General features: G+C 33.2%; 1 protein-coding gene across 7 annotated transcripts in view; it reads right to left on the bottom strand.

Annotated features, from left to right (window-relative positions):
• Positions 1 to 13818, bottom strand: part of MYCBP2 (MYC binding protein 2) — a 276011-nt gene that overhangs the window by 129055 nt on the left and 133138 nt on the right. For all 7 annotated transcript variants that reach the window (XM_029210306.1, XM_029210307.1, XM_029210310.1 and 4 more), the window contains 7 exons: positions 12350 to 12441; positions 10220 to 10354; positions 8535 to 8618; positions 7016 to 7112; positions 3564 to 3756; positions 2762 to 3036; positions 1220 to 1441 (listed from right to left, as the gene is read on the bottom strand). In XM_029210306.1, coding sequence (XP_029066139.1) covers positions 1220 to 1441; positions 2762 to 3036; positions 3564 to 3756; positions 7016 to 7112; positions 8535 to 8618; positions 10220 to 10354; positions 12350 to 12441 — 1098 coding nt within the window. The remainder of the gene's footprint in view (positions 1 to 1219; positions 1442 to 2761; positions 3037 to 3563; positions 3757 to 7015; positions 7113 to 8534; positions 8619 to 10219; positions 10355 to 12349; positions 12442 to 13818) is intronic.

The raw sequence follows: 13818 nt of genomic DNA, 5'->3' as shown, positions 1-13818 counted from the left end.
ATTATCCATAGCTTTATCACCTAAATATTATTTTTACTTCCAGTATTCTTTCAAAATATGCAGGTATTTGCATACATATTTTACATAGTTTGTCATCATAGTGTGTATATATATATATATATATATATATATATATATATATACTTTGGTTTCTGACCTTTTATTTTAAAAACTTAAAAACATCTGCTTTGATATTAAATGTAAATGTAGTTATTTTTCATGGCTGATAGAACCATATTCTATCAAGTTGATATATCCAAATTCAACTATTTCACTTAAACAAGGTTAGTAGGTTGCCTCACAGTCTCACCAGCACAGGAGCTTTATAAGAGAAAAAATTTATTTCTCCTAATTTTTTACAAATATATTGATACCTTGATAGAACTTTCACCCACATTTAATTACTAGTAAGGCTGAAAATTTTCCCATGCTGCCTTACTCTCTAAATTCCCTCTTATATTTACTTTTATTATTTCTACTGGGATACTATAAAGGTATTATATTAACTGCAAATTTTCTTCTCATTCTGCTATTGTCCTGTTTTGTTTCTGTATGTCACTGAAATTTTTCTCATAATTTTTCTGTTTCTTCAGTCAACAGAAAATTGCTGCTGTACACTAATTGGGATAACTGTTCTATTTTCTACTCTTTTTTTTTTTTTGCTTTAATTTTAAAGATTACTTCTCATCAAACGTGTTAGTAATTATATATGGTTTTCATGTATATTTAATTTTTCTCGACAATGCTTTCTAATAAACCAGAAGCACTTATTAAACAATGTTTCCTATGACTACTGTTTTATAATACTTATCTTAACATAACAAAATGTTATAGAAAAAAATGTTTTTAAAATTATTTATTTCCCTAAAATTCTATCTTGGCAATCTAAAATACTATATTAGAATATAAAAGTTTGCTTATAGTATCTGCAATTTTTTAAATGGTTCAGCAAAAAACAAACATACAGGAATTTATCTCATAACTCTATCAAGTTCTTTATGGGTTAGGGATCATTTAAAATGAAAAATTAGAGAAAAAAGATTGCTCATTTACAGGTAAACAGAGAAATTTTTTTTTCTTAATTTTAACCCTTCTCGTAAAACTCATAATTATTTGGTAAATATACATACTGATACAGAAGAATAAGCACCAAGCTAGGTATGTCTCCATTTACAGTTTTATTGCTTCAACATAAAAGATATTTCAGAAAAAGACCTACCTGGCTGAGTTTTTCCATGTGTGCTACCAGAAGGGGAAAACGGTGAACCAGTGTTGAGTCATTCTCTGTGCTAACTTGTTTAACAATTGATCGTAGCAGTACTTCTCCATCATATGCAATAGGGAAGATAGAAGTCAGCTTAACAGAAGTGTGACACAGAGCTGACATCACAGCTGCAAGGAGCCGGCTACTTGATGTCTTGAAGTTTGCCTCTTGAATATCCTTTTAAAAACAAAAATATACACCCCACTAAAGAAATACTGCATCAATATAATCCAAGTTTTTTGATATATAAAAGATAAACAACCTTTTAGTGATCTTTCCTATTTCATTCCTGATAATGGTATTTTGTGTTTTTTCCTTCTCTCTTATCTCTCAATCAGACTTCCTAGGAGTTTTAAAATTTTTGTTTTATTTTCAAAGGACCAACTTTTGACTTTGCTAATATTCTCTATTTTCTATTTCATTGATTTTGACTCTTGATTATTTTGATCCTTTCCTTATTACTTTCTTCTTACATTGGGTTTGATTTGCTCTTCTTCTGGCTTCTTAAGGTAGAAATTTAGATCACTGATTTTAAACTTTTCTTCTTTGCTAGTAGTATAAGCATTAAAAAAATTTTTTTTTTCTCTAAGCAACACATTGGCTACTTCTCATAAATTCCGATATATTTTTATCTTCAGTGTGAAAAATTTCTAATTTCCTTTGGAATTCTTCTTTGATTCACTGGTTACTCAGAAGTGTTGTCTATTTTCCAAATATTTGGTGTTTCCCTTGATATATTTTGCATTTAATTTTTAATTTACTTCTATTGTGGTCTGAAAACACTTTAAGATTTTAATCTTGTGAAATTTACTAAGACTTATTTTATGACCTGGCATGTAATATACCTTTGTGAACATAATATGTATACTTGAAACAAAAACGTATACTCAACTTGCACATTCTATTCCATAAATGTCAGTTAGGCCAAAGTGGTGGATAGTGTTGTTCAAATCTTCTGTATTCCAACTGATATTTTTTGTCTAGTTGTTCTATTAATTACTGAAAGAGTTCTACGTTCTATTTGATAGTCACCAACTATCAACGTGAATTTGTCTACTTCTCCCTTTAGTTCTGCCAGTATTTTGCTCAGGGTTTTGGAAACTGATTTGGGACATACACATTCATGAGGGTTGCACTTTCCTCATGAGTAAATGAATGATGTTAGCATGCAAATTCATTTGCAGCTCTCTCTCCTGACTGTTTTGGAGATATGGGAGTGGCAGGGGCTACCATGAACTGTCCTTGCTCTCACTTATAGATTCAAAGAACAACCCAGCAGCTATACAATGTGCCTGCCAATTTTATAATTAAGAAATGATAAAGCAAACAGAAAAACAGTTTTTTTAACTTTAATTATTTAAATCACATATACCAAACTGATTTCTTAATTTACCTTTTATACAAGTTAAAAAGATTGAGGTAACTGAAATATATTTTCTTGAAAAGTATTAAGTAGCATAACATATTTTCAACTGACATTTTACAAACTGAAATTACCTGATCCAAGCAATTCAGTAGATCACAAAGGCAAGCCCACTGTAAGGCAGGAGTCGGGTAGAAAGAATGAAAACAGGCAGTAAAGGTATTATGACACTCCTGAAGGACAGCTTCTAGGAGACTCAAGGGTTGACTGAGATATCCTTGGGGATCATTATCCAACTTCACCATGCAGTGATCAACTCCTTCTGACAAAATTTTTCTTAGCAAAGTTCTGGTTTTTCCAATACATTCTGCTAATTTGCTAGTTTCTTCTACAACAGCTTTTCCTGCAGCTTTAAGAGAACAAAGCAGATTGCTAATTAAACAGAATAATAAATATGTATGAAAACATTCAATACAATTCAAGTAATTTCCTATATGGCTAAAAATCATAAGTATTAATAACCTAGAAATGAAACAATATAGAGATTATGTGTGGTCCAAAATTATTTCTTTTTAAATAGGACTCTTAAATGGGGAAAAAAACAAAAAAAACCCTGCACAGGTTTCAGCATTTAAGTCCAAATCAGTCATTCAAAATATTTATATCTGACAGAATCTGTTTATAACAACAACTTATTAGAGTATTTAACTTTAGTCTAACATGACTTTTTGTTATCATAATGACATGTAATCTATTATATTCTTTATAAGTAAATATAAAAGCATCACAGCAAGCCAAGTTTCTCCCCTCAATTCAGGAGCGAGCAGGATAAATAAAGGCAGCTGGGGATCTTAAACTTTTGGTAATCCCTATATAAACCTTCTCAATGTCTCAAAACATTTTCTCCTCAAAAGTCATTTAAAAAATGTATCATACCTGACACTGGGTAAATTTCACAGGTATAGACACGCAATAACCTCAGACAACAGGTACCCACAAAGCGTAGTCTTTCTAAATCTAGAAGTGTGGCTGTAAACTGGAATCCTTTTAATCCTCTTAGTTCTTCAACTCCTAAGACTAAGGTGGTCCAGCTCCAGTGAAGAATACTCAACAATGACTCAAAACATTCCTAATCCAGAATATGAAAAAATAGATAACAATTAGTTCAAATGGTACCATAGGTTGAATCAAATGGAAAGATGACATTCAACTTGAAAAGTTTACCTTGAAGTTTGTACTGAGTTTTGGTAGCCCAAATAATAGACATTCTATTAGTTCATTCATTACATTACCATTAGGAATATCTTTGACAAAAAAAGGTGAAGTAGTTAGGCATCTATAAAAACAACATTCTTCAATATTTACCTATATAAAAATACATTTTTAAGTTAAAGAAGTTAAAAAACTTTTTAAGTTTTAAGTTGCTACCAACCTATCTAGTTTATCATATAAATAAAGAAAAACACTTATAAACACTTATAAACATGTTTACTTGAAAGAAAAATTAAACTCTATATTGTCAATGTAGTATTATGTATATAAACTAAAAGTATTTTAAGCATTTTAATAATCTTTGAATATAATAAAGTATTCCAGTATTAGATATCAGTGACAATATCAAATAAGTTATTTTTTGTCTACATATTAAATTTTACAATACAAACTACAGCCGAATCTTGATAAACAAGTTAACAGAAGTTTAAAATTGACTAGAAAATACAAAAACACACTTATTTGGATCTTTAAAAATTCTAGAATATGAGTTTAGGGGGGTGAGCATCCCTTGCTATTCTAGTTGGCCTGTGGGTTTTATCATGCTTATGATGACAGATACTTGATGAATCTCAAAGTAAAGCACTTATTCCCTCATCTCCACCAAATATCAGTCCTCTGGTATGGCAAAACCAAGAATAAAGGTTTGTACTTTAACATTGTAAAGAAATGATTGAGTAAGTTTCTTATACAAAGATTACAATTACCTAATGACCACAAAATCACTTAGACATAAATATAAAAGAATTACTACACACAGATAAAAGAGATCACTGAAAAAGACATAACAGAGGCAAAGATACTTATTTGGATCAAAATATACCAAACTGATCTTAATACTAAAAGGATGCCAAGGTACCAAGGAGCCAAATCTCTTAAGAGCCTCTTATTCAAAGCACACCCTCTGTTGGAAGATGAATTTGACATGATATATCAAAATTTAAATGAGCCCACCTCCAGTAGAAATATTCACAGAAGTACTCAAGTATCAAAGACACATATGTACAGATATGGATATACAGTCGGTCCTCTGTATTCACAGGTTTTGCATCTGCAGATTCAACCAACCAGGGATCGAAAATATTCAGAAAAGAAAAAGTTCCAGAAAGTTCCAAAAAGCAAAACTTGAATCACTGCCAGCTATTTACATAGCACTTACATTGTATTAGGTATTATATGTAAGCTGGAGATGATTTAAAGTACACAGGAGGATGAGTGTAGGTTATATGCAAGCACTGTGCTATTTTATATAATGGACTTGAGCATCCAGGAATTTTGGTATCTGTGGGGGGGCGGGTACTGGAACCAATTCCCCCTCAAATACCAAGGGACAACTGTAATAGTGAAAAATGAGAAACAAACAGTCCTCTGGTAGGAACAGAACTGGATAAATTAGAGTACACCATTCTATGGAATACTAAGCAAACATTAAAAAAATTCAGATAGAGCCAAATGTATTAACATGGAATATATCCGTAGCGTATTTGATGAAATTTTTATCATTAATCCAGAGAAAACCATAATTCGAAAAGATGTATGTACCCCAATGTTCACAGCAGCCCTAGTGCTGCTATTACAGATGAACGGATAAAGAAGGAATGTAATAGAATGGAATTGAATGGAGTATTACTCAGCCATAAAAAAGAATGAAATAATGCCATTTGCAGCAACATGGATGGACCTAGAGATTACATACTAACTGAAGTAAGTCAGACAGAGAAAGACAAATATCATGATATTGCTTATATGTGGAATCTAAAACAAAAAAATGATACAAATGAACTTATATACAAAACAGAAACAGACCCATAGACATAGAAAACAAACTTATGGTTACCAAAAGGGAAAAGGGGAGAGGGATAAATTAGGAGTTTGGGATTAGCATATACACACTACTATACATAAAATAGATAACCAACAAAGACCTACTGTGTAGTACAGGGAATATACTCAATATTTTGTAATAACCTATAAGGGAAAAGAATCTAAAAAAAAAATATATATATATATATATATATATATATATATAACTGAATCACTTTGCTCTACATCTGAAACTAACACAGCATTGTAAATCAACTATAATTGAATAAAAAAATAAATAAAAGAAAAATCATGTCATTTGTGAAGTGTTTTACTACCACTTTAAAAAAAAAAGAAATTTTTAAAAAGTAATAGGCAGAACTTTAAGTATGATCAAAAACAAACAAGAAGACTATATAGCATACAGTAAACAGAGACTAATAAATTTGTTTATGTACAAAAAATAGTCTGGAAGAATATACATCCGAATGGAAACAGCAGTTATATATGGTGATAAAAGGGTGATGGGAAAAGAACTTCAATATAATTTTAGTATAGTTTTAACCCTATTCCCACCAGGGACGTGTATTAATTTTGTGGTTTAAAAAAAAAAAACTAAGAAAAAAAGGGAAAAAAAGCCTTCTCCCTATGCATTTTACTAACATGACAGACGACCAGCTACATTAATAAATCATATTCATATAGGGCCTTACAAATTAAATAGAATTTTTATATCCCTTAACTCAGAAATTCATAATGATGCTATGATATAGTTGAGATAACCTTCCTAAGAGTCCTCAACTAACAAATGAAAGAGCAAGAACTCAGACTTCCTGAGCTGAAACACCATGGTGTTTCAATTACATCTTATTGGCTTTCCATTCTACACTGGTAACCCCAATGGCATCATGTCTTTAAATGTACGAAGGGGATGGTCGGGTAATTCAACAAAGTCCTTAGTTAGATATATGACCCTTCTACTTAATTCTTTAGCATTAAAGTAACATTCTTGGTTAATATCACTCAACTTTTCCTTCACTTTCTAACTCCTTCAGCATATGTGTTCATACATAATTTATAAGAAAATTCACCATGTATTTCAGAAATAGCAAGGTATGTTAAAATCAGTCAACATCTCTATTTTCCATTATTTAATGTGACTATTCTTTGGCCTGGGATGTCAAAGCTAATATAAACAAATCTGAATTATAAAGCTATGCTAAGATAAACTCGTAGAAAAGTGGCTAAATGCTAAACATCAAAACAAAACTCAGCACTGGACAGAAAAGCTGAAATTTTTAAAAATGGCTTACCACTGAGACAGTTCTTGCAAAAGATCTCTTTAAAATATGTACAGGTTCGCTGGTTTGCTGTTTGCCTTTTGAAGCACTGCCGTCACTGGTTGGAAGTCTGAAGGTAGCATACACACATAAATTTATGTTGGGAAGTCCACCGACATTTTTATTCTCAAATATACATTTTTGCAATGGCAAAACAAATTAAACAGTTAGGCATTTTTGTTAGGAAAAATCCCAATATGGGGCTTTTTACAAACATTTTCCAATGCTAAGCAAAATTTTTAGCACATAAGTACCTCATCTTCTAAATCTCACCTTTGTAAGACTGGGTAGTAGAAACTCTCTTCTCTTACTAGACAACGTTATGTAACTTATGTTCTCTAGTAATGTTACTATTAAATGCTACCATTAAAGAGTTACTCAACCACTGTACCCACGAGTAGTCCAAGCAACTTGCTATGTTCATAATGCTACATATTACAAATACTGACTATAGCAGATTGCATAAAAACAAACAAAAATGTCCTCTTGGAAAAAGTGAGGTTATACCATCTAGATTCTTAAAGTTATTAGTATAAAAGATATAGAAGACAGAGAATCACTGTTCTAAAGGTACTGCCTTTGATTTTTACTATTTAAAGTAAGAATGCCAGTTTTTACTGAGGGTTTATATCTATTTAAATTCTTTAATCTAAAAATTATTGCAGTAGGGCTTCCCTGGTGGCGCAGTGGTTGGGAGTCCGCCTGCCAATGCAGGGGACACAGGTTCGTGCCCCAGTCCAGGAAGATCCCACATGCCGCGGAGCGGCTGGGCCCGTGAGCCATGGCCGCTGAGCCTGCACGTCCGGAGCCTGTGCTCCGCAGCGGGAGAGGCCACAGCAGTGGGAGGCCCGCATACCGCAAAAGAAATAATAAAATTAAAAAAAATAAAAATGATTGCAGTAATCACCTAGATATAGATGGGCACACACATAGGCATTGTTCCCATGTATGTCTCAATTACCATGAAGTAATTAAAATTCTTAAATAATGTTAAAATATAATAGTATTATCATATGAGCAAGCTGTTGTTTGATATTTTAATTAAAGGTGGAAATTTTTCAGCAGCAAGGGATTTCCCAATTCATTCCATCACAAGATGAACAAGAAATATAAAACTGTAGAACAAATCAACCAGGCCTACATGTAAAATCCCCACCTAACACTCAGATTTCATTTCTCTAAGATAAATTTTATTATTTTAAAGTTTAAAACATTCTGAAATTGGTAAGAAAATCAATAGGTTTAAAAAATAAGTTATTAAAATACTGTTATAGGCATAATACAGATAATCTGAGTCATTAGAGATATTTTATTAAAATTAACTTGAAGTAAAGAAATGTTTAAAAATATACAAAACATAAATTAAATGTTTGTATTAAATGTAGCTAAATGCTTCGAATAATTTCTCCCTTATTGTGCCATATATTTTACAGTGATCCTAGCTCATTATATTAAAAGAATAAACCATGTTGATTATAAATACGCTAAATACCTGTATAGTAATTGAGGTATCTGACCAGCGTTAACATCTGTACCATTATTTGATTTCTTTGAACTCTTAAATTGGAAAACAACCCTAAGAAGAGAAAAAATAACAATATAACCAAAGACAACACTATTCAAGATTCATGGAAGGAAATGAAAAGTTTAACAATCATGCTTTCAAATCTTACATTACTGAAGAGAGATTCATTCTTTAAGGCCAAAAATACACTTAAAAAGACACTTCTGATTTTAATTCTAGCTCTGAATGCCTTAATGGGTTAAATGAAAGAGTTGAACCTGATTGGGAGCTCCTAGGTGAGTAGCTGCTCTGCTCCCTCCCTCCTGGTTAAAGCTCAAGTTTAACCAGAACAATAAGCTTTTAACAAAATATTTCAACTTACAGTTTAAAATCTGCTTAAATAGATATAACATAAACTTTATCTTCAAAATGCTATGATATTCCAAGGTTGAATGAACTGTATATGGGAATCATACAGTCCAGGACCAAAGCACTCTCCCCAGTTCTACCATACAATCTTAGAGTAAGCTGAAAAGGATATGTTACAACAATAGACTTAATTTATCTTCAGCATTCTACTTGAACATTCAGGAACACAAGAATTCACCTCATAAATTAGTCTGCTCTTTTTCTGGTCAGCTCTCTTATGAGCTGAATGAAACTATATGAAATACATGATTACATAACTTCTACCCATTTCGAACAGTTTATGCTCAAGAATAATAAAGAATAAATTGAATTTCTCTTATAAATGATGGTCCTTTCACATGAATCAGAGTACAGAGTATAGAGAAGGCTGGACTTAGGGTCAAGAAACTCCAGGTCCAGATTTGGTTCTGCCACACAGTAGCCATACAGTTTGACGCAAATCATTTCACCTTTTGTCTCTCTATTTCCGAGTGTAAAAACGGGGCTAATAACCACTTCACAAAGTTACTGAGGGCATCAAACAAGATAATATAAACGAAAGTATTTTATAAACTGGGAAGTGCTCTATACCTGAAATTTAAACGGTAAATTTCCCTTTACATTTTATTAAAACTGTAGCATCTCATATCATTAAGGCTTTGCAATTTATAAAGTATTTTCATAAGCACTGTCAAATTTTATGGCATGTATATATTTCTTTTTCATGGTTTCCAAACTCCCTATCCTTGTCATTTTCCTCTGTATAATTTCTAATTTTGCAAACAAGCTTTTAAACAAGGTAACACCCAGAAATACACACAAATGCCAACTGACAAGAGCAAAGAATAGCAGTTCTATTATCTCCATATTCTGTCTTACCTTAATTTGGCATGCGATTATACGAATTTAATTTTTAGCAGGTCATATTATGCTCTAGACCTACAAAGATTTTTTACTCTACTAAAAGACCTCTGAGGGCTTCCCTGGTGGTGCAGTGGTTGAGAGTACGCCTGCCAATGCAGGGGACACGGGTTCATGCCCCGGTCCGGGAAGATCCCACATGCCGTGGAGCAGCTGGGCCCATGAGCCATGGCCACTGAGCCTGCGCGTCCAGAGCCTGTGCTCCGCAACGGGAGAGGCCGCAACAGTGAGAGGCCCGCGTACCGCAAAAAAAATAAAAAATAAAAAGACCTCTGAGCTTTCAAAACAATATTCCACTAACAAAAAAGGGAGTTGCTTAAGGAATACTTAAACATTCTGCTTACCCATCATCTGTGGTAATAGAAGCTTGTCCATGAGATCCACAGTCACTGCTGGGTCCTGACACTCGAGCCCAGGCTACATACCACCAGCCAGCTTGCAGGAGGACTGGTTCATCAAACATCATTGCATATTTTTCTCTAAGAGGAAAATTTATGTGTCAAAGACAATGCCTTTGTACTTCTCTGTTACATACATTTATTTTTTAAAATCCTTTATAAACAAAACATGAAACACACTGTATTATTATAAGATTCTTGTCAAACAATATTAAAAACCCTCCATTTTAAAAAGTCTGGACAAGAACACAAATAATGGTTACTGGTGCTACAGTGATGGCATTATATTTCTTCCTCCTCATCCTGAGTTCTAAAACTTGCTTAAATATTATAAAGTTTTCATACTAAAATAAGACAATTTTTTTAAACTGTTGTTAAAAAAAACATGCCAGCTTTGTTGGAAAACTTTGAACTCTAAGGTTCATGTATTCAGTTAAAGTCTTTCGAGAGCTCTGGAGTCAGATGGTCTGAGTTCAAGACCTGACTTTGTAACTCGCTAGCTGGGTGACCTTGGGGAAGTTACTACTACATCTTCTTTGTGACTTAAGTTTCGTCATCTGAAAATAGGGATAAAAACAATATCTAGCTCATAGGATAGGACTGTTCTGGGAATTGAGTTTAGACAAATTGTTTGGAACTGAGCCTGTCACACAGTAACTACACAAAAAGTTTATTAAATTAGCAGGAGAGAAAACACATGTATACAAATAAGGGCATCTGATAAAGATATACCCGAGTTACAAAGTTCTAGGTAATAGCGTGGAAGGAGTGCATATTGGTTGTAGCTGGGACAGAGAGAAGAATAAAGATATTGAGGAAGGGGAAGACTGTCATGAACAGATCGGCAGGGGTCTGAGAGTACAAAACAGGGTCTGGAAGTGGCATGGTGTCCAGTTAGGCTAAAGCACTGAGACAGATAGAGAAAAGTAGTAGGTGGAAAGTTTAAAAAGACGCTGTGAAAGATTGTGAAAGGCCTTTAACACCAGCCTTAGGAATCTGGGCTTCGTTAGGAGGCAAATGAAGAATATCTAGATGATTCTCTATACATAAAACCATACACTGTATTTCTGACTCACAATCATATCCTCAAAAAAGTGATAACAATGGCATCTTAAGTCTTTGTTAAAAATTAATTAATCAATTAACTTTCCTGAGATTTCCCTAATCTTCATTTGTGTGTAACATTAAGAAGGTACTGAAATAGTATCTCCTGATATTGGTTAATGCCTAAAGTGAAGAAACAGTCAAAATTTTCTTTAGGTTTACTATTTTGTTCTCAAAAAGTATTTGTCTGTTAAAAGTAAACTCAATGCCTTACTACCATCTTCAGAAAATATACATTTTCATTAACCAAAAGCTTATGAATGCCACAGAAGGTTTTCTTACTGTAGCTATTTATCATTGGGAAAGACAGTATACTACCATTATCATGAAGTCCATATCCGTTCTTTTTCTCATCATAATATTCCCTGATTCAAATCACTAACTTGTCATAACAGTCTTGAGATAATTCTTAAGTTTACACAGAGAAGACTGATAAAATCTAAGTCTCTTTATTATTTAATGAACCTTCATAAATAAACATCCTGATTCTGGTTACCTCCTGAGAGGTTTCAGTAAAGCTGGCCACCTCTCCAAGCGTGTTATAATCAAGCAAATACTATAGGCTTGGTGTCAGAGCATACAGGTGATTTGAAGTACGACCCACTATGACTATTTGACACAGTATACATAATGCTACAGGTAGCAAATAATTGTACTGCATCACTAGAACACTAGCATATTTGGTGTTCTCTAAGTGATGCATGAAAATATGTGTGCAAAATATGTGTATATTTCCATCTTCAATGTAGAAACAGTCAATTTATCTTGTGAAATACAAATAAGAAGGATACTATTAGTTTTAATGTAGCATTATTAAAAGTAACAGGTATATTACCTAGTATATAATTTAGTTTCTTAAGCATCTGATCACAGATTATTTAAAACCTTCTCTTTAAGTTGCGTTATTCACTTATAATAAATATGTCATGTTAAGTATGCAAGGATTACACTGAATACCGAAGAAATCTTTACCTAGCAGCACAGTCATAAGCCAACACATCAGTCTCTGCAAGAAGGTCTCCATCAGTTTCATGATCTCCTCCATCAGGACCTAACTCAAACAGCTGGGAGAGGAGAAAAACATATTGTGCCCAGTCACTCAGTCATGCAGACCTGCTGAATAATATGTTTATAATCTCGTGTCTCCAGTAGATGCTGGACACTACAGAATGTAAAAGAGTACCTGCTTTTAAAAAAATGTTATTCAGTGAAATGTACAAATCTATATATCGAAATTAAGAAACACATGTCTTATGGTCTGTACTAACCTCAGTTTTCCTTATTTTATATATTTGCCTACTTAGAGCAAACGCTCCAAAAATGTTCTGTACCAGATATAAACATCTGAAGGTGAGAGAGCTCTAAGTTCTAAGTGAGCTTCCAAATGTAGTAGAATTTTGCTTCAACACGTAACTAGCTGTGAGATCCTAGGACCCAGTTTCCTCATCCATTAAAGGGAGATGGACACTAGCAGCGTCTACTTCATTGTAATTGTGAGAATTAAGTGAAACGATGTTTGTGGAACACTTAGAAAAATACCCAGCGGAAAAAAAAAAAGGCTAGAAAAATATTAGCTGAGGAATAATAAAAGGAAAGGATCCTTAAGAAAACAGGTAACAAAAAATAGCTCAAATGGGATGGGAAAAGGAGATAGAAAGAGTGAGGGGGAAAAAAACAGTTATAAAAAAGGGGGAGGACTGCAGAGTACAGGAAAAGAATAAAAGAGAAGATATCAAATAGGAAAAGTTATGAAATTAAGTGAAAATAAATGAGAATTATGAGGAAGGGATCTTTTTTAAAAAAAAATGGACTAATACATATTTTTAAAACCCTTATTTCTCTTGATGATTATAGTAGGTGAACTACAAGAAAGGTGAGTAAAAGACTAAGAAGGAAGAGATGGGGATATTAAAACTTACTGGACAATTACTCTGTTAGAGGTCTCCATTTTTCAACTATATATGCTAATAGTTTAAAAGATCTGTCTCCACCTCAGATCCTAGTCTGTGCCTGGGATGCCCCAGGGCAGCTCGATCTCACCAGTTGTAAAGTGACTCATCTCTCCTCCCTCCTGCCTCCCCTGCTCTGATTAATGGCACTATCATTCACCTACTCACTCAGATTAAAAAACCTGGGATAATCCTTTTTTCCAAATCTCTCCACCAGCACTGTGTCTCTCCTATTGCTGGTACCAAAGCTTGTCAGTGCAACCAGTGTTAGCAGTGTTACTAGCTAGAAGAGTTCAATATGAACTAATTAGTTCTTCTCTCCATTCTCTCCTTGCTCTAACCCATATTCCACAAAGTTAAGGGTTTTTGCTTTTCTTGAATAACCCACAACAGTCTTTTTAAAATGAGTATCTGATTAGAATACTGCCTTAATCTAAAAGTCTTCAATGGTTTCTCTTCTCCTTCTTTGTAGCATGATATAAAGGTCCTTAA

This window comes from Monodon monoceros, unplaced genomic scaffold (assembly GCF_005190385.1).
Source record: "Monodon monoceros isolate NGI ecotype Baffin Bay Population unplaced genomic scaffold, NGI_Narwhal_1 Super_Scaffold_8, whole genome shotgun sequence".
NCBI classification, from domain to species: Eukaryota; Metazoa; Chordata; class Mammalia; order Artiodactyla; family Monodontidae; genus Monodon; species Monodon monoceros.
Note: the sequence above shows the minus strand (reverse complement) of the source record. Positions and strands in the feature narration are given on the sequence as shown.